General features: G+C 39.3%; 1 protein-coding gene across 3 annotated transcripts; it reads right to left on the minus strand.

Moving 5' to 3' along the window:
• Positions 1–4058: 4058 nt before the first annotated feature.
• Positions 4059–14888, minus strand: SNAI2 (snail family transcriptional repressor 2). 3 transcript variants are annotated; one of them, XM_024192842.1, is made up of 4 exons: positions 14621–14888; positions 7317–7774; positions 6179–6724; positions 4059–5255 (listed from the first exon to the last, which is right to left on the minus strand). In XM_024192842.1, exons 2-4 carry the CDS (start codon positions 7393–7395, stop codon positions 5074–5076), a joined length of 807 nt encoding a protein of 268 aa, XP_024048610.1. In that variant the 5' UTR covers positions 7396–7774; positions 14621–14888; the 3' UTR covers positions 4059–5073. The 3 variants fall into 3 exon arrangements, with proteins under 3 accessions (XP_024048610.1, XP_024048609.1, XP_024048607.1); XM_024192841.2 differs by lacking the exon at positions 14621–14888 and adding an exon at positions 12670–13097; XM_024192839.3 differs by lacking the exon at positions 14621–14888 and having other exon boundaries at positions 7317–8636.
• Between the last annotated feature and the right edge of the window lie 10904 nt (positions 14889–25792).

Consider the following 25792-nt stretch of genomic DNA (forward strand, 5'->3'; position numbering starts at 1 on the left):
CTCTGCTGTTATAGGATGGGCAATTCTCTGTCCTTTCTCTTCATATTATCTCATGATAGTTTCCAGAACCTTGACATAGCCCATCAGTGATGTATGGCATCAAGTCATTCACTTTATCTGTTTTTATTTCTTGTATTTAAAAATACATATACAAGTTGAAATGTTTCTCCTCTTCCACCTTCAAGGTTCCTGTCACATAGGATTGTAATTCGTAGATTTAGTTACAAATTGCATTTTTAAAATGGTATTAAGATTTTAAATCATAGGACAATAAATAAATACAAACAAACAATTTTCAAAGGGATACAAATTTTAATTCCTTCTAAGAATAGAAATAGTATATTTCAATATGAAATACTGATTGGCCTTGTGGTTAAGGCCTTTGTAAGCATACACCCTCACCTCAAGGGCACACCCCTCATGCCTGGACATGGAACCCACTATTGAGTTCTGCCTCAGATCTGTATCTTCTCCAGACTCCCCTTCATGGTGCTCTGGGGCTTGGCCCTCCAGTCAGGTCAAGTCAAATTTCAAATCAAAGTCCAAACAAATCTTCAAACTCACAGACCTTCCACCCCTCTCAGGCGTCACTGTAGTTCCCTTGTTGACCCTACTCCAGGGCTTCCCCTTCAGGAGCCTAATCTGCTCTGGTTGTGTTCTTCCTCTGTTGTTACCTGTGTGGTTATACCCTGTCACAGGTCTTTTCTCCACAAGAGAGACCTGTCTCTTCAGCAGTCCCTCCCCAACTTAGCTCCCTCAATCTACTTATAAGGCCTAGCTCTGCTTCCTCTAGCTATGAGGCAATTAGTTATTCACACCCCAAGTGCAGACTGTGACTACTTGGGGTTCTTTTTCTTGCCTGGCAGGTGGTGGGGGTCAGCTCCATCACAGCCTGGGACTCAAGAGATTGGGATTCAATTTCCAACTCCTCCATCATATGCTTTATCTGTTGGGGGGTAAGCTCTTTAGGGTTAGCTGCTGTTTCTTTATTATGTGATTGTATAGTTCCTAATGTAATAGGGCCTTGATCTTGGCTGAGGCTACCAAGCACTATCATAACATAAATAACAGTGAAATAACAATATCTAAACACAAAGACTTCCTGGTGATTTATTCTGAGAGGTATGCCTCATCACTGCTCTAAACAACGTACTGCACGCTACAGAGACTCCAGTGAGTTGCCTTTCTAAACATTGGATTGGCTGAGAGACAAGACAGTTCTAGTGTGTTTGTGTTTGTTGTCGTCTTCTTCTTCTTCATCATCATCATCATTTTCTGTGAAGCACATGTTACTCCCTAAAGTGTTTGGGTTGAAAACAAATAAATAAATCCCTGTCACAAGTCTACTGGTATTTAACTAGTCGCTGATGAACGGCAAGAGCAAAAGTATACGCAGCATGTAAGGATCACATCATGTCACTTTTATAGCTGAAGGTCCAAATAAGACCTCTCAGTATCTTTAGCCTCCAGGTGGGTTTGATAAGGGCCTATTTATATTTGAGAAAGAGAGATCATAACACTCGGGAATCCTGAAGATATTCAGACGCTTGCAAATACTGGCCTCTGCCATGCAGGCTGCTTTATACTAGTGTCTGGCTTATTGGTAGCCCCAACTCTCATTCAAAAAAACAGGACATTCAACTCTGGGCTTCTCAAAAGTGGAAAGCATTTGTCAAAATGGGGAGTTCAGAAAAGAGTAACAACAACTATTAGGGGGCTGGAACAATTGTCTTTCATAGAAATATTAAAAAAGCTAATTATGCATAGTAGGGATTAGAGATGTCTAGCAGGAACTATGATAATAGTCAGAAAGTATTGATAGGTAAAAGCACCAAGCACAGAGCCAAATTCTCCTGCAAACTCCCAGAAAGTCAGTGGGAATTGTATGCATGCATCTCAGAATAGAATTTGGTTCATGGAGTTGAATTATTTGGGCTGGAATAAGGAGCATAACTAGGAGTAATACAATGAAATTAAGAAAGGAATATTTTAGGCTAAATATTGTGGGAAACGTCCTGACAGAGAGTAGCATAATCTCTTATGAATGTAGTATCACTCCATTACCTGGAATACTTAAAACTAGACTGGATAAAGCACTAGCAATGCACTATTGGAACTATATTTTTGAAAGGAGGAATTAAAGGATGCAACAAGGCTTTTCCATCTCTCTGTTCTATGATTACATGCATGTTGGGCAGATAATCTTAATTTACACCTTCCAAATCAATCCAGTAGCTCTTGTGTACAGTTTAGCAAACTGTGTTTTAATGATGCTAAGGCTTGATCCTGTTCCCATTGAAGACAATGGCAACATTTTTGTTGAATTCAGTCGAAAAGGAGCTGGTCTTTAGCCTATTTAGTTTTACTGGGGGCCTAAAGAATTGAAAGTATAAGTGTGAATTGAAACAATGGAAAGTTCCTTTCTAAAGTCAGGTGCATGGAAGTAGAAGAGCAAAACCAAAATGTTTGCAGTGAAAATAGGAACTAAAGCTACACAGAACACTTGTTTACTGTCAGAGCTTTACTTTCACACAGATAAACTTCACTCTGAAAAGGCAAAGCTGGCATGATCAAATTGCTTTCAGAGACTTAAGAACTTCAAAGTGAATAACGTGTAAGTGTAGATCAATAGAGTAACCACATGATACTTTTCAAGGGTATTTGATGCCTTCACAGGCTCATTTCAAAATGCTACCTCACAAATTCTCACTGATCCTCATTGCACTTAATTTTTAAATTTGCATACCTTGCTGCTTATCTTTCCTATGCTATCTAGCTACTTCCTGCAAAAATAATTTGCCCTAATGAAAGAAGACGGTAATGTTATTTTACAGCTGTTTGCTGTATATGAAAATCTTCATCCGAGTTAGGGTTACTGAAATGCAGTACTTCCTGTGGACAGATATAAGATCTTTTACTGTGCAGATATGCACAAAGAAAATTCAAATGTAGTATTCCAAATGCCCTATTAAAGTGCTCTATTGTAGGAACTAAAGATGTAGATATGGTAAAAAATATGCGTATGTTGAAATGGCAACTTCTTATTCAAGAAATCTCTTCATTGTGTGCACTGTAAGTCTTATCTGCTTTTTCTATTGATAATGTTATAATTTTACTACTTTTTACTCTTGTTAGCACGGTAGAGTATGTGTTACACCCTTGTAAATTAGATCCCAGTTTGTATTTATCTGAATCATAGCTGTGCATTTTATAAAATGTCCAGTGTTATTTTGCATCAGTTAGTGTAATGGAACAGCATTTGTTTATGTCACGCTTTGTCACACTTTTAGAGTCAAGTCCTGGAAATCTCAATTAATCCACCTAAGAAAAAATCATTACTGTTTATGGCTAGCTGTGAATCAGTATATATAATTATTTCTCTGATTTAGTAGCTCAGGGCTTCTTAGATTCTACATCTATAAATATATCCTCACCAATTCAGCTGATATAGTGCCAGATGTAAAGCATTATGATGACACTTTTGCTATCTATGAATATTTCATAAAAACAATTATTTAAAAAAACCCTTTGATGCAATTTATATTTCTGAAACCTTCTAATAAAATATACAATATATTGTGACTGGAATACTATTCTTAAAGGCTATAATCTAAACTCCATGGAATTATGAAATACTCCCGTTGACTTCAGTGAACTTTGGATCAGGCCCAAATTTGTAAGCTCAACGTATAATGAAAAGATGGTCACAAAAGTGTGGTTATTGTAATGATCCTAATGTAATGGGAGCATCTTAACTCTTAAAATGAATAAAACAAAATGTTTCTCTTTTAATGAGGGCTCTTGGCAATACAGATATTGATTGGGTTAAAGAGAGTTTAATGGTGTTTTAAAGTAGACTCCTTAAATGCTTTGTAAAAAAAACATCCCCCAAAGGATCATTTTTCTTATTCATACTCAACAATCATGAACTAACCATTCATATTTGAAAATCAGTTTCCAGCTACATGTTTTTAATGAAAAAACACTTTCTTTCTTTGTATGTTTCATACTCTCAATAAGTCAGATAAAGTCTTTGCACTTAGAACAAACAACAGAGATCTTACTCAAAAATGTTTATTGTAAAAAAGTGGCTAGAAAACAACATAAAATTCACTTCACACTTTCTTCAAGTTACCTATAGATGCAGCTATAGGCAACACTTCACTTTCATTCACAACACATTCAGTCATATAAAAATAAAAATATTTACATTATGTCCACATACTTTACAAAACCATTAATAGAAAAGGCACTTGGAGGGGCACTGCTGAAGATATTGCATTTCCTTTGTGCATTTCAAAAAAAGTTTAAAAAAAAATCATTGTCAAACTCCCATGAACCCCCTCTTTTGCACTTATTCCCGTTTTAAAAAAAAAAGATTAAAGTTTAGAGGAATTATTCCATATTAAAAGATGGGTCAAGCATGCACCAGGAATGTTTGAAGCTACAGTCTTCTTTAAAGGCACAAACTTTTAAAACATGGCAGATAATTTTTCATACATTCTCTTATGTGTTTTTTCCTCCTCTTTGAACTATTCAGTTTTAAAGCATTTCAGATCATCAATAGAGGCCTTAGTTTTTAATTAAAAAAAAAACAACTAGTAATATTAGACATTTACTAAAGTAAACTTAAAATACTTTAAGGCACCTGAGATAAATGTTGTCTGGCAAATTCTCTTGGAGTAGGATTTTTATTATTATTTCCTCTTTAAATACTGTTTCTTTGGTTGAAATGGATGTACTGTTAATCTTTGCAACTTTTCTTAGTAAGAAAAGTCTATGCACATTTGGCTTCATCGCTGAAGAAGGCTGATCATGCTTCTTCCTTATGATCTATTTGAAATGTCATGTATGGTTATTTCCCCCTCGTATTTCAGAATTCACACTTAAGTAATTTAGCAGAAATACTTAAGCTAATTTGTACTGACATAAGTTCTTCCACTTTTGGGGGGTGGACTAGGGTGAGGGGATGAGGTTAGGAAGCAGAAGAGAAAATGCCTTTCGGTTTCCACTTATCATTTGCAACAGGAGTGGAGAAATGCATTGGGTCCAGGTCAACATTGACTGCATGACTCAGTGTGCTACACAGCAGCCAGATTCCTCATGTTTGTGCAGAAGAGACATTCTGGAGAAAGTTTTGGAGCAATTTTTGCACTGGTATTTCTTCACATCTGAATGGGTCTGCAGATGAGCCCTCAGGTTCGATCTGTCTGCAAATGCTCTGTTGCAATGAGGGCATGAAAAAGGCTTCTCTCCTAAAAAACGTTATAAAAAAAAAGAGTTAAGCATTTAAAACAATAAGTACCCCTGGGGACAGGTACAGCCCCATTTTCCCTTGGGAAACAAAAATGATTTGTTTAAATAATTGAAGTCTGTAATAAAAAGGTGAGCAGGCTGCAGATATTACAGTTACTTCTCACAGCACTGCTGACTGTGCTGAGACATTTCAGACTTGTCAGAGAATACTGCTTGGTGTGATCTTGAAAGACAAGCTGCTGACGCTTTCTGCCTCAACAGGTGCAGCCAGCGCCTGTAGGTTGGGCTCCTCCCAACATTTCCAAATGTTCCTTCTGTTCATTTTGGTTGTCCTGTGTTATGTCTAGAGCGGCATAAATTACTTAAGATAGGGGCTACAACTAGAAATGCAGCAAACAGCTGTTCCGAAACAATACTGTGCCCAATGTTACACCAAAATCATTGTCTTAGGAAACAAACTTTGGTAAGGATTTGTTTCTGTTAGCAACATTTGTATTCCTTGATTGCTTCACCGAGCAGACACTTGTATAACTTTTAGGGTTTGGGGTTTTCTTACTGATCCTTGGGTAAAACTGAGCCTTGTATATATATACACAACACTTCCCAAAGCCTAAATGTGAGCCGGAAGTCACTATGGCCAAATCATCAGCTGGTGTAAATTGGCAAAAAATGACATTGACTTCAGTGGAGCTATGCTGATTTACACCAGTAGAGGCCCTGATCCACGAATGTGAGATATTGTTACAACAAAGTGTGAATTTTGTACTTTAATGACGCTTTAAAAAGAGCTAGGAAATAACTGTCCAGGTAAATATCAATAACATGTTAGGGACCCTAGTAGTTGCCTAAGACAAAACACGAAAGTTAACAACATCCTGGTGGGATAAAATTCACACATTGCATTTCTAATAGATTTTCTTACCCGTGTGAGTTCTGATGTGTCCTTGAAGTAACCAGGGTCTAGAGAAAGCTTTGCCACAGATCTTGCAGACACAAGGTAGTGTGTGGGTCCTGATGTGCATCTTAAGGGCTCCCAGGCTTACATACTCCTTGTCACAGTATTTGCAGCTGAACGATTTCCTAGACTGGGCATCACAGTGCAGTTGCTTATGTTTGGCCAGCCCAGAGAAAGTTGAATAGGTCTTGTTGCATAAACTGCACTGAAACTTTTCAGCTTCAATTGCATGGGGATCTGAAAGCTTTGACTGGATTCTCTCTTCTTCATCACTAATGGGACTTTCTGAGCCACTGTGATCCTTGGACGAGGTGTCAGAGGGTGGAGGTGGACTGACTCTTCCCAAGGATGAGGGGTATCCAGAAAGAGGAGAGAGGTCATTGGGTAACGGGGATGGTAGCAGCCCAGTTGTAGTCCACACAGTAATTGGATTGTAAGCTACTGAGCTCAGGATCTCTGGCTGTGGTATGATAGGCATTGGATAGCTCTCATACAGGTATGGGGAAATGATCACTGGAGAAAAAGAAAGAAGAAAGTATTAGGAAAAGTGGAAAATTACTTTAAAGGCAGTAAAATGAATGCCTATAGGTTCAATAAGTGCAGAAGTCAAACACCATGAACATGATCCAATTATATGTAAAGAGGATTAAATGAGTAAAAACTCTACACATATATACTGATGCACACATACATACATACATACAGTGAACTTAAACAAGCACAATGTGGTTTGGAGGTCTATTCAAAGAAACATGCTGTTTCTAAATTCATGCAGTTTAACACATTCAGCAGCCAAACTTTCAAACTGATTTGTATAGAAGTTAGAAATTCCATTAATAACATGCACAGAACAGGAAAACTGTAAACCCACATAAAATAATTGGGTTCAATTCAATGAGCAAACTTTTTAAAGTTGGCAGTGTATCATTCTGATTGGCACTTACATGTTTCTCAAAAATCAATCATTTTAAGCAGCTAGAAAATGCTAGGAACAAACCAAATCTTGCCCTGAAATATGAAAACTAAAAGGTAAACCCCTTCACTGCCAAGGAATAAAAACAACTTCAGCTTTCATTCACAGTGACATATGTTTTAATCTTATTACCTGTATGAGTGTCCAGTTTACTGTAATTTGGCTTCTTGGATGAATTGAAATGCTTCTTGACCAGGAAAGATCGTGGCATTTTGAATGCAGAATTTCTCCTTCTTCCAGAATCTCCTTTCAGTTTAGAATAACGGTCCCCAGATCGTGTGCAGCACACAGAATCACTGCTAGCACATTGGTCCCTATAGTATTGTCTACTCAGCTCAATCCAGGCAGTAAAATTGTGTAGTGGCAGTGCAGAGAGGCTCCTTGAAAAGTGCTGTAAATATCCACTAGTCAGGTGCAGGAGGGGAGGGCCAAGGTTTTCTTTTCATCCAATCACTTCTGAATTTGCTCAAGCACTTTTACAAACTCAGTCTGTTTTGCTGGGAGGGTTTTCCTTCTCTTCGCAAGAAGGATCCAATCCCTGCTACAAGTTAAGGATTTGGTTCAGGTTTCAGCTCCTCCCATTGGGACAGCTGTGAACAGAGGAAGAATCTGTTGTCAGAGTGAATTATTCTGGTGCAAAGTGGGTGCACATTGTTCTTTAGAATTTCTGTCTACAAAAATGTGTTAGTTAGAGTACTTTAAATAGGTGGTAATTTCACTGATTTAACTGCAGTCTTCTCCTTTTTTCCCTAACAGGGAGCTGGATAAGTCATATGAACTAAAATGTCTCTTTAAAACAAGTCTGGCTTCCAGATGTTTGATAAAAGAAATACAATGGAACAAACTGTTCATTAAGGGCAGAAGGGGGGAACATTACAAGATAACAACTCAGCCTGCAGTGCTGATGAGAGACTTTGGTTAGGAGGTGCCTGATATGTTTGGAAACTGCACTTTGAAAAGTTTTAGTTGGCAAATTTTGTAGATTAACAAATACTTAACCCTCACCTTTTGAGAAATAACTGATAGCAAGGTACATTCGATGAGACAAAAGCAGCAGCAACAACAAATGGAAAGGCAGTGTTTCACAGCAGGATTCTGGGTTTTGTAAAATCCACGGACTGTGTTTCAGATTCTTACTACTGGGAATACTTTTTTAGTTTCAAACATCTTTAAAACGCAAAAACCTGCCATTTCCTGCCTTGTGGAGATTGAGTAATCATGTCACTCCTTTAACTGCTCTAGCACAGAATGAAATATTTTCTGCCAGTGAAAAACTCCTGATTAGCCAAGGACATTGAAACATGTACAGATAATAAGCAATAGCAAAAATGATAGCCAGGGTAATCTAAAACCTTATTAGACACACTTACTTATGGGATTTTTATAGAAAACACAAGGATACTGCAGGCTTTATATAAAAGCATAATCTTTGTTGTGTATTTCATTCAGGATAAAAGTCTTTTAAATGTGTCTTAGTTTTTGTCAATTACCTGGATGGCTTTAGAAAAGCCATTCAGTTACAAGTATGCTTAAGATTTAAAATACATACATATGAAAACCTGGAAAAAGCCTAGAACTTCTAGACACCTGAAGATGTGACAAACCTTCCAAGCTGGATATTATATATACATTACAAACAGTGTTTTGGGGGCTGTTCTGAATAATTTATTATGTATATATATATATGTATTAACAGGAGGAGGGGCAGAGGGAAGTTATATTGAGACCATCCCAGCCTTTTTGCAACAGGTGTTGGAATGGAGATATGGGGGGGAAAAATCCCTGTGGGTCTGTTAAGACTTGTAGGAGCAAAGTGCTTTGTCAAGCTACGTGACTTCTTAATCTCGAAGATGCCAAAACAAGTGCAGAGAAAAAGTTCACTGTTTGCAAGAACTGATTTAAAAGATTCAGTTGTTAATAGTGTTTAACTCCAGTGTGTATCAGCGAGAGCCATCACTTGTATTTTCAAACTATAGGAAACACCTACGCTAAAACAGCTAAGCTAAAGAAGGAGGAAGGAAGAGTTGTAACAAAAGACAACAAGAAACGTTCAGGTTTCTCTAATACCTTCAAGTGTTTTTGCCTAAGTACAGTTCAGAGCAGGATTTTGGGGGCTGGTTCATAGCTGGAGGGTAGGTGTAGACTGGAATCCTGGTTTTTAGAGGGAATGCAATAAGTGCAATGACAAAGAAGCACATTTCTTTCTTGACTCTACAGAAAATTTGAAATTTCCAACTAATTTTTAGCAACCATCCACAACACTGAAAAGCTCTAGAAAAATCTTGTCAGCTGTGGTCCATTTAAGACATTTCCATAAACTTTGTTGAATCTTGTATTTCAGGAAGATCTGGAATAGCTGATGTAAAGTACTGTTTTATATATAATCAACCCTTTGTAGAAACTATGGTCTGGAGCCTCACCTAGTGTGAATTGGTCTCGCTCCATTGAAATGAATGGAGCCATGACGATTTACACAGCTCAAAATATGACCTTATATATTTTTAAAAAGCAAGGGGCCTGATTCACCACTGAGTTACTCCAGTTTCCATTGGAGTTGCACCTTCGTAATAATGGGGTAAAGCAGTATAAATTAATTGCATTTATATAAATTACAAAAGCTTGATGTTATCCCAGTGACTGGACTGCTTGAATGACGTTGGGAATTGGGTGTAAGGCATGTTATTACATGGTTCTGAAAGGAAATTAACAGCATGTAATATTTGATTGAGGTCTGCTGTCAAAAATTGGGAGAGTCTGAATGAGGACTGGGTGAATCAGAGTAAGCAGGTGTTCTGCATGTTTATGCGAACATGGATGATAGAGCGCTTGCAGACATCCAGCACCAATGTGCTAGAAAGGAAGATTTGAGCTAAAGGAAATACAAAGGTCGAGTACAACTTCTAGCTATGACAGAAGATTTCCTTTCATTCTGGAAGCTGGTGGCTCCAGTATTCTGGAGTGAGATAAATGTTTCTGGCTGCTATTTCAATTGGGAGGCAAAACATTGCACCCATTTCTATAATAACTATCCTTTAATACTTCACCTTTAATGCCTCTCCTGCATAAAGTTATCTGTTAGTTAAATATATTGTTACTGCTGCTGTACAAAACAGGCATATGAAAAACCATCATAGCATTCCAGCGCCTGAAAACATGTACAAATAAAATGTTTAGTCCAAGATTTTCAAAAATATGAACCTGAAGGTAAGTTTCTACAACCATATTTAGGCACCTACATCAGGCTACTTATTTATGTATCCTAATAAAGACGTAGGAGCCTACATTTAGGCTCCTATTTTTGAAAATCTTGGCCTAAGGCCTTTCCTCTAATCTGGACAAATGGGGTAGAGATGCAGAGAATTTTCACTCTTTGAACACGGTATATGTATCCTGAGTCATTCAGTGATTCACACAGAAGTGTGACACTTTCTGAGAACCAGTGCAACTTCTCATACTTCACTTTTTGGACATGGGCCAATGCCAGCCCTATTACATCAAAGGAATAGTATGGAAAAAAATAAAAACAATCCACCTGGCAACTCCTCCAAAGAAACAGTTCATCCCCTCTCTAAGCATCAATTATTAGCAAGATCATAGATTGGAAAATAATAATTAACGGCATGAAATATAACAGTAGCAACAAACATAATCAGCTTTAAACCTTCAAAACAGTCATTGTATGTTCAGTTAGCACCGGTAGAGTAAAATATTTTTCTCTGATACCAGACCCAAACCTTCAAAGTGCTGAGCACCTCACAGACAGCGCTCAGCATCGTCAAATTCCACATAAGTCAATATTGCAAGGTACTAAGCCTAGATAGCCAAGAGGCATTCAGCAGCTCATAGGATCAGGCCTCATGGTGTGTACCAAATGTACTACATTAGATTTAATCATGCAGGTGCTCACTTCATCCCAGAAGGGGATAAAAACAAAAGTATCTGGTAAATGACTGTTTTGACTGCAATGTAGCTCTTCTATTTTGCAAGTCTTTTCAAACTTTTAGGAAAATTCTGTAGCTCTAATATGAAATATGTATGGTGTTGTAACGCTGATGAGTCCCCTGTTACCTGAAAATAGGATCAGTTTTCAAAAGCCAGTTGAGCTGTAGAACATATCCATCAAGTGTTGTACTTAATCCATGCTTTCATATTTCTCCTATAGCACCAGCATTTATATTCTCGGAAAGAAGAACAGTGACATGGGTGTTGGAAGCAATAAAAACTGGCCCATTATTGAAATAAGTGTGAGCTGCAAATCCAAACTGCCTCTGTGTTTTGGGCAGTTCAGATTCATAGTTCCGGTTGAGGCCTATTACAGAGATAGTGGCTGAGCCACAAGTCTCAGATCAGAGTCTCAACTTTTGAAAAGGCTTTTTTTTTTTAGGCTTTGAATCTGGGGTACTGGTTGGAGCCTATCTCTAGTATTCAGAGCTATAAATACTGATTGCTTAGAAGAGACTTGCCTTTATTAATAAGATGCAATATTTGTTAGTTATTCCGTTACTCAATTTGTAGCAGATAGGTTCAATAAGGCTAACTTCTGCACTCTCTCATTTATACTTGTGCGACTTCACTGACTTCAGAGGATGTAATTTAGAGCAGAATTTAGCCCATAATGAATGAAACTTGTCATAGTTCAAATTTTCCTCCAGAGTTGTTTCTACACAGGGATATTTTTAACAATGGACTAAATTCTGCTCTCATTTCCATCTGTGTAAATCGATATAATTCCATTGGCTGCTGCTGAGTTACTCCAGATTTACAAATGCATAACTGAAATCTGATTCTAGCCCAATGCATTCTAAATCTGTGTATATCTATAGTACCTATGTGACAAGTATTCATTAAACAGACGTGTTCTATGTCAGAGTGAAATAATTTACTATGAAAAGCAATGCTTTTTGCATCATATTGACTTTTACTAATCTTCCAGTATGCAATTGGTAATTGTTTCATAAGACGAACAAAGGGTTTGAAAATGCTGAACCTGTAAAATCCTTTACAGAATATACAGTTAAATAAATATTACATGGTTGGAAAGAGACATCTGCTGGACATAACTACAACACTCAACTTCTCTGTCTCTAAGGGAACATCTGTGCCAGTCATACCACTCAGTGGCCGATGAATGCATTGCACTTATATAATCATCAAAGTATAGTCAGATCCAGTATAAATTGGAACCTGATTTGCTAGAGAGCAGAACTTGTTTTGCCAAATATCGAATCCATTCACAAATCCTTAATTTAAAAAGTGGAGCATGATTTAAAATATTCGAGATTACATTAGCAGAATGTTTTTGAACGTTTGACTCTGGTATAAAGTGAGTTCTGAGCTACTGCGTGTTTCTTTTGTTGTTGTCTGGTATTTCTAGGAGAAAGACAAGAATTGCATTCAGTTAGGCATCAGAGGGCCAGAATCTGCTCTCAGCTACACAAGTGTAAAGCTGCAATAATGTAATTTACATCAATTTAATTACAAATACCTAGTATGGTGTTGCTTGAGAAATCTCTGCCCTGCATTAGGCTTTGTCATCCAATTTACTGGGCACTCAAAATCACCACATTTCGAGTCACACTGTGCACTTCAAAGGTATTTACACTGTTGAAGAGAAAGACTCTGAATACAGAAAAATTCAGAAAGATGAAAATTGTACTGTTGGCAACAAACATGAACTAAATAGATGATCTAATACATCCCGTATCATATGTCACCTCTATGAATTTTTGCAATTATGATTGTTATTATTTATTATGTATATTAGAGTAGCCTCCAAAGGCCCCACTGATTGGGCCCCATTGTGCTAGGCACTATAGACCTACATAGTGATAGACAATCCCTACCTCAAAGGGCTCAGTGTCCAAATAGACAACACAGGTAATGGGTTGGGGAAAGGAAGTATTATTATCCCCATTTTTAAAATTAGGAACTGATGCAAAGAGAAATTAAGAGTGAAAATTTCAAAAGTGCCTATGTGACTTAGGAGCCTAAATCCCATTTTCAAAAGTTATATATGGTACAATTTTCAAAAAAGTGCCTAAATGACTTTTCCGAGGTCAGACAGGGAGTCTGTGGCCGCACTGAGAACTGAATTCAGATCTCTTGAGTCCCATTCTGGTGCCGTAACCATCTTTCCTCTGGGAATTAAAAAATTAAAACCCCCCACCTCCATGTTTACATATTTATGTATTTCAATGTATACTCATACACACGCACCTCTACAGTAATTGCTTTCAGCACTTTTATGATCATTAGAATTGCACTATCAAAAATAAGTTAGCATATATATATAATGAAAACATAACATGGCATAAATAATATAATATTGTGCCCTGTGCAGCAAAAAAATAAAAAATTGTTTAGTAATAAATAATAAATCAGCTAAAATCCCTTAATCCTGCCCCAAACCCCTCCTCCTGAAATGTATCTATTATTTTATGTGTTTATTTAGCTCAAATGTTAAAAAGTCCAGGACTCTAGGTGACTTTGACATATACTAAAAATACAATCCAGCTAGTACAAACAAAGATAAATGCAGTGGCCTCCCCAAAGGGAAAAAATAAATTAAACTCCCACCACAGATTTCAACCCTCAGCACACAAATCCCAGCACTCTGTGAACTCCTCACTTCCCCTAAGACCTGGGAAAAGAGATGGGCTTAGGAGTGTGCCCTGAAGGTCAACTGATTTGGACTATAAGCGAGCCCCAGACTTGAAGATCCCTCACGAAGAAAGACATACCAATGGCTGCCTTCCTTTTAAACCAAAGGAGAACCAGCTCAAGCACCTCTGCAGCCAGCTAGGACTTCACAGGTCAAAACCAAAACCTGAAACTGGGTCTGTGCCATGGCTTAGGAAGGTGATCTCTGAGTGAACAGGGCCCCAGAACATTTAAAGGTTTATAGATTGCTTTGCATTGTATTTGGATATAAAGAAGTAGGCAGGGCAGACAGCAGAGCACAGATGTTATGTTCTCATAGCAGCTCAAGAGCTGAATTGTTACATTTTTATCTTCCTGTATCTTTGAAGTTCTTTGCAACACAACCCAAAGCAGAGTTTGTTGCAGTAATCTAGCCCAGTGGCTACAAAGAAATGGTTCACAGTGTTGTGGTACCCATTAGGTAGGAACTCTTATAGCTTCCAGGCCAACCATAAATGGGAAAGGTACTGCATGCTGTAACTGCCATCTGCAAAACCAGGATGGGCAATATAGCGCAGAGGTTTAAGCATACTGTCTAGAACTGGTTGAAAAAAAAGTGCAAATTTACTGTCTCCAGTTTTACCACCTGAAATTTCAGAATTCATAATCCCAATGAAATTTCAAAATTCAAACAATTTCAACCACTTCTGCTGTTACACTCTCAATAAAAGGTGCACTCACAACCTTCATTCATTCATTCATCCAAATGCATTCAGCTAATATCATTTTTGTCTTACCTGAGTGGAGTTTGTCAGTTTGCCCCATCCACATTCCCACCTTTGTCAGCCAATGGGGAAAAAATAAAAAATAATAAATTGATTTTTTAAAAACTAAGATTTAGATTTAAGTGTCACCCCCATATGGATGCAATTGGAGGCCCAACACCTCCCTGTCTCTCTTGGTGGATGAGTATGCATGTAGAACAGGCAGGATGACAAGAGGACACTGTGCAGAGCCCCACATTATGAGCTCCCACAGGGAGGAGAGGATGTAGCCACTGTGACGTTCTGGGGCCTCTTGAGCAGGAATTAACCAACAAGGCTGCAGGCAGCTCAGCAAAACTACACACTCAGTAGGCTGCTGGTTGAACTAACAAAACCAGCAATCTGTGGTTGATGATTTACTTCTGTAAAGTATGATATGTATCCATTGCTAGACGTAAATGAACAGTCACAGACAAGAATACTGCTCCATGCTGTACCCTGTCCTGCACTGCGGGGAGATTTTCAGTGGTATCCCTCATTAGGGTATGCTGAAGAAGATGAGAGAATCAGTGATGTGTGAACCTCTCAAGATTCCCATCCCTAACTTCCACAGGTTATCTAAACCCCTTTGCTTCTACATGGGGCCAGGGTCAGGATTTACAGAGAAATGATGTTCCAGTGATTGGGACACTAGCCTAGGACTTGGGAGACCTGAATTCAAGACTCTGCTCTATCACAGGCTTCCTGTGTGACTTTGGGCAAGCCACTTAGCCTCTCTCTGCCTCAGTTCCCCATCTGTACAATGGGGATAATAGCACTTCCCTGCCTCACAGTGGTGCTGTGAGAATAGATCCATTAAAGATTGGGAAGTATTATCATAATGGGGCCATATAAATACCTTAGATTAATTGGATTTACAAAGTCTGGGACACAGTTTACAAGTGGAGCAAGCATGTGACTGGGTAACTGAGGCAGGGAGAATGGGAAGACAGAGTCACAGCAAAGGTTCTGGAGTTTTCCTTCTACTATCTGGTTCTCCAGTTGCTGAAGAAAAAGTGGTGCAGCACCCTGCTGCCCCCCATTCTCTGTCACACCACCACTCACTCACGCACTTCTCAGTCTACTGCCAAGAGATGTCAGAACATCTGTCGGGAGGTGTGACGGAGGTGGGCCCTGGATGTTGAAACTTGGCCTTTGGTCATGTGCCTCACAGCAGAGCTGAGAGATAGCCCCGACAAAGTACCATCCCTATCATGTGTGTATTGCTTAACTTCATGTGTTGAAATAAAAACAGCATTTTTGTTGCAACCACAAAGATCAACAGAAGAAATGTACCTGGCAGGATTTACTTCACAGCAGTTACAAGAAGGGATCATAGAGAAGACAGGCAGCCAGCTCTTTAAAAAATCCAATTCTCAATTATTTTTCACATTTATTACCATTTTATTTTCCTCACTTGTAACGTTTTAATTAGTGGGTAAATATTTGTGTGGGTGATGTAAGGCACTGACTGTGCTAGGAGCCTGAAGCTGTCTATTTATTCATAGTTTATTTATCTTTGTCCAGGGTTCACTGCTTTGACGTGAGGTGCAGCCGCATTGCTCTGTCAGTGACATCAGTGGGCTGGAGAGAATGTTCCCTAGGGAGGTGAAAGGTAATTCAGGCTTAAGTTTAACTTGGTCCTGATACTCTGTCAGCAGTGACTTCCAGACTACATAAAATCTGTGGGGTGACTTTTATTACTTGACCACTTATCCTTAAAAAGTTATCTGAGGAGCCCAAACATAACTATGTGGCTTAGGACAGTGTCAATAAATACATGAATTAATAGAGAAATGCATTTAGAACATACTGGAAATCGGAATGAGTGGCACTTTGTGAAGGTAAACCTCCACCGTTCTATAAAACCCCTATAAATCATCTGGGTCCGATATACAATCCAGAAATGTATTTAGGGTTTATTGTTTGTAGATCGCTTAGTTGGGAATGTAGCTATACAACTGAGCAGCTTTTATGTTGAGGACACTATACAAACATTTAATGTGAATAAGATTTCCCGAAGGGTGGGGGGGACAGGAAAAGGATATATGGGGAAAGCACATATGTGAGCAGGAAATGCCAGCAAACTGAATACAAGCAAAAGGGACACATTTAGAGAACAAAGTCTACCAACAAAATGTGGGGCTCTTTCACATGGCAGGTTCCAAATCAACCAATCCATTCAATTCTGGCTGAATTCAGTGTCTTCCCTTTGTCCCCGATCCTGCAAAGACTTAACATACGTACACTCTGCAGAGTTAACTTGCATTAGCTACACTCAAGTTACTCCTCATGTGTTAGCTTAGTTTGAGTGAGAGCAGCCACTCTGCAAAATTACACTCACGCTGCACAGCGGGGTTGTGTTAGCCGCTGACGAGTTGTGCTGATGCAAGCTGTAGCCTGCATCCCTCGATAGGCCAGCCAGCCTGAGTTAAAAGCACCACATGATCAAATTAAAGGGCTCTGCGTGTGGATGGGACTTGAATTAGAGGCAACACTTGAGTTATAACTGTAGTAAAGACAAACTCTTAAACCCATGCTTAATTTTAAGCATGAGTAGTGAAGTCAATAGGGCTATTCACATGCTTTAATCATTGCAGGATTGGCGCTTCACTTCCTTCAAATCCCTCCTAAAAACCCACTGTTTCAAGGACTCCTTCTTTCCCAATCCTCTTAATCAACAAACTCTACATTCCCTCTTTCCTAAACTTGCATTGATTAGTCTTGTCTTTTTTTTTTTTTTTTTTTTTTTTAGTTTTAGTTTTAACTGTGCACTGGCAGGTGCAGATTTTACTGAATGGAGAAAGCACTGAGTAAATGTACAGCACCATATAAATCTATCTATCTTAGGTACTTATATGACCCCATTATCATAATATCTGAGCTCATCACAATCTTTAATGCATCTATTCTCACAACATCCTGCAATGTAGGGAAGTACCACTACCCCCATTTTACAGATGGGGACCTGAGGCACAGAGACCTGGATCCACAAAAGGACTTAGGCATTGTAACACAGAGCATTGCAAGGCCTAACCTGTAGGCAGCTAGAAAATCACTGGAACAACACTGTGATCCACAAAGCCCGAGTTAGGTGCATACGCTTCCTATACAATGCCTGGGGAGAGACAAGTGCCAAAGAATGGGATCCAGAAAAACAAGTACACTATGTGGGGAGCTGCTAGCCAGTGAGAAATGCTGAGGAGAGGGGTATATCATAAGCCCTACCCCTCTCGGGGAGGTAGGTTACTAAGTCTGGGCTGCAGGGAGGTGCCTATTGCTGCTAGCAAGCCACGGCTGGAAACCCTCTCCTGGAATCACATGCCTTAGGTGACTAAGCTGCATCTGCAAGAAATGCGAGAGAAGAAAATGGTGCTACTGCCTTCCTTTTAACTTTTAGGCCAGTGGTTACAGCACTTGTCCAGGTTGTGGGAGACCTAGGCTTAATTCCCCTTTTTGCCTGATGGGAGGAAGTATTTGAACAGGAGCCTCCCACCTCCGAGTTCTTTATCCCCTGAGCCATGGGATGTTCTGATGTGGGTCTCCCACAATCTCTTCTGCTGAAGCTGTTGCACTTCGGATAAACAATTAAATAGTCAGCAGAGAGGGGACCCTGGGTCTCCCAAATCCCAGGTGAGTGCGCCAACCACTGGGCTAACAGTTTTAAGGCGGTAGCACCACTTCCTCATCCTCCAGTGGCTGGATTTTGAATGGGGCCTGATTCAGTGCACATGCTCAGAGGATGCCTACTGGATAGATAGGCTAGATAGGCAATCACCTGCCTATCTTCCCCTGGGTTGTGGGTCATGGTGGGGTTTAGGTACAACATAGTTGTTTGCATGCCTAGAGGAGGGCAGCAGTGTGCGTGCCCAGAAGCAGAAATGTAGGTGTTTAGGGAAGTTTTACAGCTGAAGTATAGGCAGTGAGTGAGTTTAGGCACTGATGGGGTTAGATAGCAGCTGAACAAGGCTTTTATGGATCACGCTGGATCTAAATCTAGGCTTTAGGCACCTATTAGGGGGAAATAACCAGTCCCTTTGTGGCTCTAGGCCTCAATGGCTTGCTCAAGGCCTCATAGGAAGTCTGTGGTGACTCAGAGAATTGAATCCAGGTTTTCCAAGACCCAGGCTTGTGCCCTACCTGCTGGACTAGCCTTTCTCTTTATCCCATTTCCCAAAGAAAAGCTGTAAAAACTGGGCCAGAGGTTCACTACACACTATCAGTTGCTCAGTAGCAAAGGAAGAGGGATCCATGGCAAATGAGTTCTTCAGAGGCACAGTGACTGACTAATACATTTTGCACAAATTAGATCAGGGAATCACATTACTCAGTCATTTCTTACTGCTACCTGGGACATCAATTGACATGAAGAAATCAGGTAAGAACTTAGAGAAGCAATCTGCTTTCAGGATATGAGCAACATCCGAGGAGACATAATAGTGCTAAAGATCAAGGGAGTCTGCTGTTAAATACCATCAGCACCGTTAACAAAATTACCAATGAAGAAGAAGAAATGAATCCATGATGAATAATAATATACTGTATCAGGTAAGTCAGAGCCATTGTCTCTGCAGTAATTAACTGCTCGGATGATATGTGCTGGTAATGTAACCAGAACATAGCAGTGAACATGCAATGATTACACTTGCTTTCAGATTGAACAGAAACAGCTGTTTGGTGCCGTAGGTAAATTAAATGTACTAGTCAGTCAGTTGTAAAGATCCAATTTTAAAGTGAATCCATAGTGTCACAAGAAGATGAGTGTGCAGGCTGAATGTTTAAGGAGCTGATTCTGCAAAAAGATATTGCCACTTCGTGAATGCTGACCCCTTCTTTGGGAAACCGCCTGGGCGGGGGCTCGAGGGGAGGAGGTTCTCCTCAGGGAGTTTTCTCACCAATTGTTCTGCTGAAGGGAGCAGAAGGCTGAAATAGGATTTGTTTCCCCCCAATATGGAAAAAAGTTGTCATGCTGGCCTCTATATCCTGCAAATATATCCCAGCTCTTAGGGTTCCCAGGGAATCAGTCATAGATCTGGGCCATCTGTTCAAAGGAAAGGGGCCTCATGCAGCCAGTAGCAGCCCCCAGGAACACCTTTAAAGGGAATCAAGGAAGAAGGGCAAAACTAATACAGCTTAGGTCTATATTATCATTCCAGCATGAACTCTGCAGAGGGGGATTTTTCATGGGCCCCTCTAACCCTAACTCTAGTTTAAATTCTCCCCACGTTGGTCCACCCTGATATATCCACTACATTGAGGGCTGGGAGTGGGGCTGGAATAAAGCTGCTCTGGCACCTCATTTTATTAGCTTTCCCATATCTCTGGGTCCTGACACCTAGCACAGGACAAAGAATATCCAGCATTGTTTAATCTTATGTGATACCTTATGGCCTCTAGCTCTACTCCCCGGAATGGTAAGTAAAGGGGTATCATTGATCTCTCTGATCGCAGGAGTCACCACAGCTACCTGCCCTCACTGCACAGGGACTGCCAAGACTCAGTCAGGGCAAACATGCTTGGACTCAGCTGGGGCTCATTCTCCTACTAGGGGGAAATAACCAGGAAGTATAAAAAGGAAGAGCATGAGTTATTTGCTTTTCAAAGAGTTAGACCTAGTTGTGAATCAAAGCCTCCCTGAGATGATAGGTGGTTCTAGGAATCATTGTCTATCACACTCTGGGTACAAGCTTTTTGCTGTTGTTGGGGGAGGGGGAGTTTCTTTTCCTGCTTATGTACCTGCCCTGGACTCCTACACACTCATATACGTTTCTTAAGCAACATAGTTTATATGAGATGTTTTTGAAGCCCAATAACCCCCGCTCCTGGAAAAACCAATGAACAAATGAGGAATCCACTTAGTTTCTATTTATTATAATTTCCAGCTGAATGACAAGTGACCGGTCCCTGCTCTGAGGGGTTTGTAATTTCAGTTGTAAGTGCAGTCTTAGCTGATCTCTAGTAATAAGTGTGTTTGGTCCTTCAATTTACTTCAGTTAATGCAATAGGTTTCCTTGACAGTCATGGAGAACCTTTGACTAATCTTACCATAAAAGGGAATGGTGGATAACCCTTCTGAGCTGCCCTTTGAAAATGAATGTGGTCACTTACTGTGATCGGTTAGCACACACTGAAATCACTAATCTGTGCATGTGCAGGGAATATGTAATGGGTTTATGCTGTGAAAGGCCCCAGGCACAACATTCAAATCTATATCCAAACTTCAGTGGTTGTTTGGAACCAGGGTTTCGACGTGGATAGCTCAGTGGTTTGAGCATTGGCCTGCTAAACCCAGGGTTGTGAGTTCAATCCTTGAGGGGGCCACTTAGGGATCTGGGACAAAATCAGTACTTGGTCCTGCTAGTGAAGGCAGGGGGCTGGACTCACTGGCCTTTCAAGGTCCCTTCCACTTCTAGGAGATAGGATATCTCCATTTATTTATATGTAAAATAATTAGATTTTAGGTGCATTAACGTGCATGCAATGTTATCTGATATGCTGAATAGCAAAATAAAAAAGTGTCAGGAGTGTAGAAATTAAAGATGAAAAAGACTTAATTCATTTTCTTGTCAATGCAGGATTGTTTCTTTTGTTGGCTTTGGAAGTCGGGTAAATTGGATACATTAAACATGGGCAGCCCTCATAGCATCAGTTGGCAAATGTCTGGTCCATATCTCCTCTGAAGCAAGAGACCCATGCTTCAGTCCTTTGCTAGGGAATCAGCTGCTGCACTTCCAATATAAGACTGGAACAGGATTCAGTTTACCATCTTAGTCAGGACACTTGGAATTAGGGTGACTTTGTAGTCCTTTCAAATTGACCTTTCATAGCATAACAGCTTCTGTGCAGGCTGACACTCCCATGGAAGTAAGTAGGAGAGGGCAGAAATAGTTTAGAAAACTCACTGCACTCAAATCCCCTAAAACCTCCTTTTGTTGGAATGCATAGTACAAAGCTTTCAGCATGTGAGAACAGAAGAAAAAGTGACGTCTCATCCTAGATTGAATAAGCTTCTTTTTCCAAATCATGGACATGTGGTCTTGTAGAATTGGGCTAAATTGTGTCCCATGTGAAACAAACATTCATTGGTATCAGGAAATTGTGCGGTTCTCTTTGCATTGCTTCCTGAGAGTTAAAATCTGCAGTATTGAAAGTGATTGTTAAGCACATTTTCACTGCTTGGTCCCTACATGCTGCAGAGACAGTTAGGTAAAACTATGCTAAAACACAGATGGGTTGCGGGGAAGAGAACACAAATTCAGAAAGAAGAGAGAGAGAGCCTTGCCACATCTAGAGAGAAGACTAGAGAGAAGGAGTGAAGATCTGGAGTGCCCAAATTATCATCCATAGGAACAAAACAGAGTCTCTGCACCAAGGCAGTCCATTTTTAGGCTGGAAAAGAAGAGAGGATCAGTCCCCTCAGCTCAACATTTCTTGGCCCCTTCAGCAGAGCCTGGATCTATCTCCTGTTCAGAACCATCTACCTAGCTACATTAGGCACAACTGTGTAAGAACATCAGTAGAGAATGCAGTTCAAGGCTAAGTCAGTGTGGAGAAGGAGCAAAGACAGAAGCATCTTTTCTCTCTTCCTTTTACGTTAAATCCCTCATTCTTCTGCAAAACCTTTCAACACTCTCTCCCCAAGATCTACTACATGTAAAGGTTATGTTGCATGTGTCTGAGCAGTGTTCTCTGTGTCTGTATTAAGACTGCAAACTCCTTGGTGTAAGCACTGTGTCTCATTTGGTTGTATAGCATTACATATACTGTCACCCCATTATAAAAATGATGGGCTTATATATAGTTTCTAAGTAGGCCAATTTTTAAACCTAAAAACCTTTCAGTTACCCTGTATATTCATAATAGGTTTGAAATTTAAATAAACGCCTTGCTATTTTCTTCACAAAACTAATATTAGGCTAAGATTACTAAAATGACAAGTAGCAGATATGATACCTACCTTGAAATGGTTAAAATATCCTCAGATGAAAAGAAAGGATGTGAAAACAAAGTTGAAAGAAGAGAACCTGAAAGGAAAAGGAAACAAAATGAGGAAAATAATTTTAAAAACTGGTAAAACAGCAATGTCAATGAGAATGAATGAAGTGGGCAAAACCAGTGTAGGGAATGCAAATTAAAGTAAGGGAAAACAGAATTCAGAGAGATGGGGAACACAAAGTAGAATGATGTCAAAGGAAAACAATATACCAGGATGCCAAAGGATGGTGGAAGGAAACAATGTGAAGATGGATGAAAATGAAACAGTGTGAAAGAAAATGAAAAGAAATAATGCCAAAGAAAGTTAAGATGAAATGAGGAAGGTTTAGAATGGAAGAACGCCAGGCACACAAAATGCAAGTGATGGAGAAGAAAATGTAAGGAGACTGATATCTCATAGAACTGAAATATAATGATTCACTAAAGTAAAAAATAAATAAATGCATGGACTGATGTGCAATAAATACATGGACTAGTTGGAAAGTGGAAAAGGAACAACACTGAAGTAATTTTAACATAGTGAATAGTTTAACTGCAATAGAAAGGGGATATTTTACTCTCTTCTACAGAAAGAGAGAAGAGAAACTGAAGGAGAAATGAAGGCTCTAAGTTTACTTTGCCTCATAGTAGTCTAATAGTGATAGGCTTATATTTTTCATTGGCAGAATAATATACATCTTTTTATCAACCATTAATCAAGGCGTAAATTTAAAAGCAGAAAAGAAATATAGAGTATATGGTATTGTCAATCATTTAACTCAAGAGACCACTATGTAAGTCAGTGAACAATGGGCTATAGGTGAAAGGAGCTCTAATATCTCAAGCAGTCGACTATGGATGTATCTATACACCACATAACCTTTACACAATGGATACAACTCATCACATTCGGCAGACCCTGCTTTGAGGCCTAAGGTTGTAATAAAAGAGATGCAGGAAGTCAAGACTGAGGTGCTCTGGCATAGCTATGTTGCGGGTGGTTCTCACAAGACATGTTCTTGCTACCTTTGACACTGTTAACACTACATCTAATGTAGTTCCCCATGGACTTTTTTTCACTAAGCACTCAAAGTCACCAAAATTATTAACTATAAAATAACATGAAAGCACATATCACAGTTCTATTGTATGAGGTAATAACACTACCTTTCTATGATAAGGAGGTTCTGTAGAAAATTATGAGTTGTGGTCACTTAGCAAAATGATCAGGAATCAAAGTTTACATTATTATAGACAGCTACATTTTTTCCATTAAAATGAAAAGTTGGGCTCTTGCATTCTGTATTTTGAAACTAAGGTATGACTAGTCTTGCTAGCATATGACTGTCTTATGATTCTGATATCACATGACTTCTGTCTAAATCTGATAGAACTATTTAATTTCTTTGATGGTTTTATGGCGGTGAAAAGCCTTATGACTCATAAAATACATAAACACATTGCCATAAATAGGCACAAGTGATGTATTTATATTAGACACCCTTTCATGTTTTCCATATACAAAAAAGCAACATGTACTCTCAATCTGGATAGCTTTTATTTTATATTAAAGGACAACAAAAACAGAATATATGTAAAGTTTCTTTGTGAGAGTGCAGTGTTTATGTCTCAGTCTGTAGTAGCAGCCATCTTGAATTACCTCATAGACCTTGCTTTTCAGGATACAATCAGAATGATTCTCTATATTTCAAGGTACACAGAAAATGGAGACATAACAGTTATATAGCTACACATACCACAAACATAAACACATGTAAAATAATTATAGGAAAATATAATTGTTTGTTCCACTCAAGCCTAAAAAAGGTGTATTGTTAAAAACAACCACCTCATCTTCACCTTCATCGACAAATGACAGATAACTCACAAAGATAGGAATAGTGAGGACTGGTGTTTTACTATGTATCTTGAACTTTCTAGCCAATGTTAAAAACAAATAAAAAAAACCCCATCATAGAAATGTAGGGATGGAAGGGACCTTGAGAGGTCATCAGGTCCATCCCCCTGCACTGAGGCAGGACCAAGTATACCTAGACTATCCCTGAGAAGATGTTTGTCTAAACCATTCTTAAAAACCTCCAATGAGGAGGATTCTACGATCTCCCTTGAAAGCCTATTCCAGAACTTAATTATCCTTGCAGTTAGAAAGTTTTTCCTAATATCTAACCTAAATCTCCCTTGCTCCAGAGTAAGCCCATTACTTCTTCTCCTATCTTCAGTGAACATTGAGAACAATTGATCACTATCCTCTTTATAACAGACCTTAACATATTTAAAGACTTCTATCAGCTCCCCCCTCCTTCAGTCTTCTTTTCTCAAAACTAAATGTGCCCAGTTTTTTTAGCTTGTCCTCATAGGTCATGTTTTCTAAACTTACTATCATTTTTGTTGCTTTCTTCAATTTGTCCACTTCTTTCTTAAAGCATGGTGCCCCAAACTGGGCACAGTACCCAAGCTGAAGCCTCACCAGTACTGAGTAAAGCAGACCAATTACCTCCTGTGTCTTATGTATTATACTCCTGTTAATACAGCCCAGAATGATATTTGCCTTTTGCAATCATCACATTGTGACTTATATTCAATTTGCGATGCAAACTAAAACCCAGATTCTTTTCTTCAGTATTACTGCCTACCTATTTCCCATTTTGTATTTGATTTTTCCTTCCTCAGTGGAGTCCTTTACTCTTGTCTTTATTGAGTTACATTTTGTTAATTTCAGACTAATCCTCCAATTTATCAAGATAATTTTGAATTTCAATCCTGTCCTCCAAAGTGCTTGCAACTCCTCCAAGTCTGGAGTCATCGGCAAATTTTATAAGTGTATTCTCCAGTCCATCACCCAAGTCATTAATGAAAATATTGAATAGTACCAGATGCATGCAGGTACCCATTAGATCAGTCCTCCCAGTATGGCAGCAAAGCACTGATAACTACTTTTTGAGTACAGTTTTTCAGCCTGTTGTGCACGTGTCTTAATTTCATCTAGACCACACAAGTGTGCTGGTGTACTGGTGACTGACACAAGTGTGCACTACTGAATTAGGACGCCTATGCTGAACCCAGGTGTGCTGGGTCCATAGACAGCATCCTTAGCCTATGGACTGCCGTGGTGCACTGAACCACTGCCCCGACCAACAGCCTTAGGCCTTGTCTACACTGCAGAATTTTGTT

This window comes from Terrapene carolina, unplaced genomic scaffold, assembly GCF_002925995.2.
Source record: "Terrapene carolina triunguis isolate 2854851 unplaced genomic scaffold, T_m_triunguis-2.0 Scaffold58, whole genome shotgun sequence".
NCBI classification, from domain to species: domain Eukaryota; kingdom Metazoa; phylum Chordata; order Testudines; family Emydidae; genus Terrapene; species Terrapene triunguis.

Bases quoted from the DNA above. Each gene is read 5' to 3' on its own strand.
- SNAI2 (XM_024192842.1), bottom strand. From the start codon at position 7,395: ATGCCACGATCTTTCCTGGTCAAGAAGCATTTCAATTCATCCAAGAAG. The intron at 6,725-7,316 runs GTAATAAGATTA...CTTTTTCTCCAG, and splicing joins TAAACTGGACACTCATACAG to TGATCATTTCCCCATACCTG. The intron at 5,256-6,178 runs GTAAGAAAATCT...AACGTTTTTTAG, and splicing joins ACACATCAGAACTCACACGG to GAGAGAAGCCTTTTTCATGC.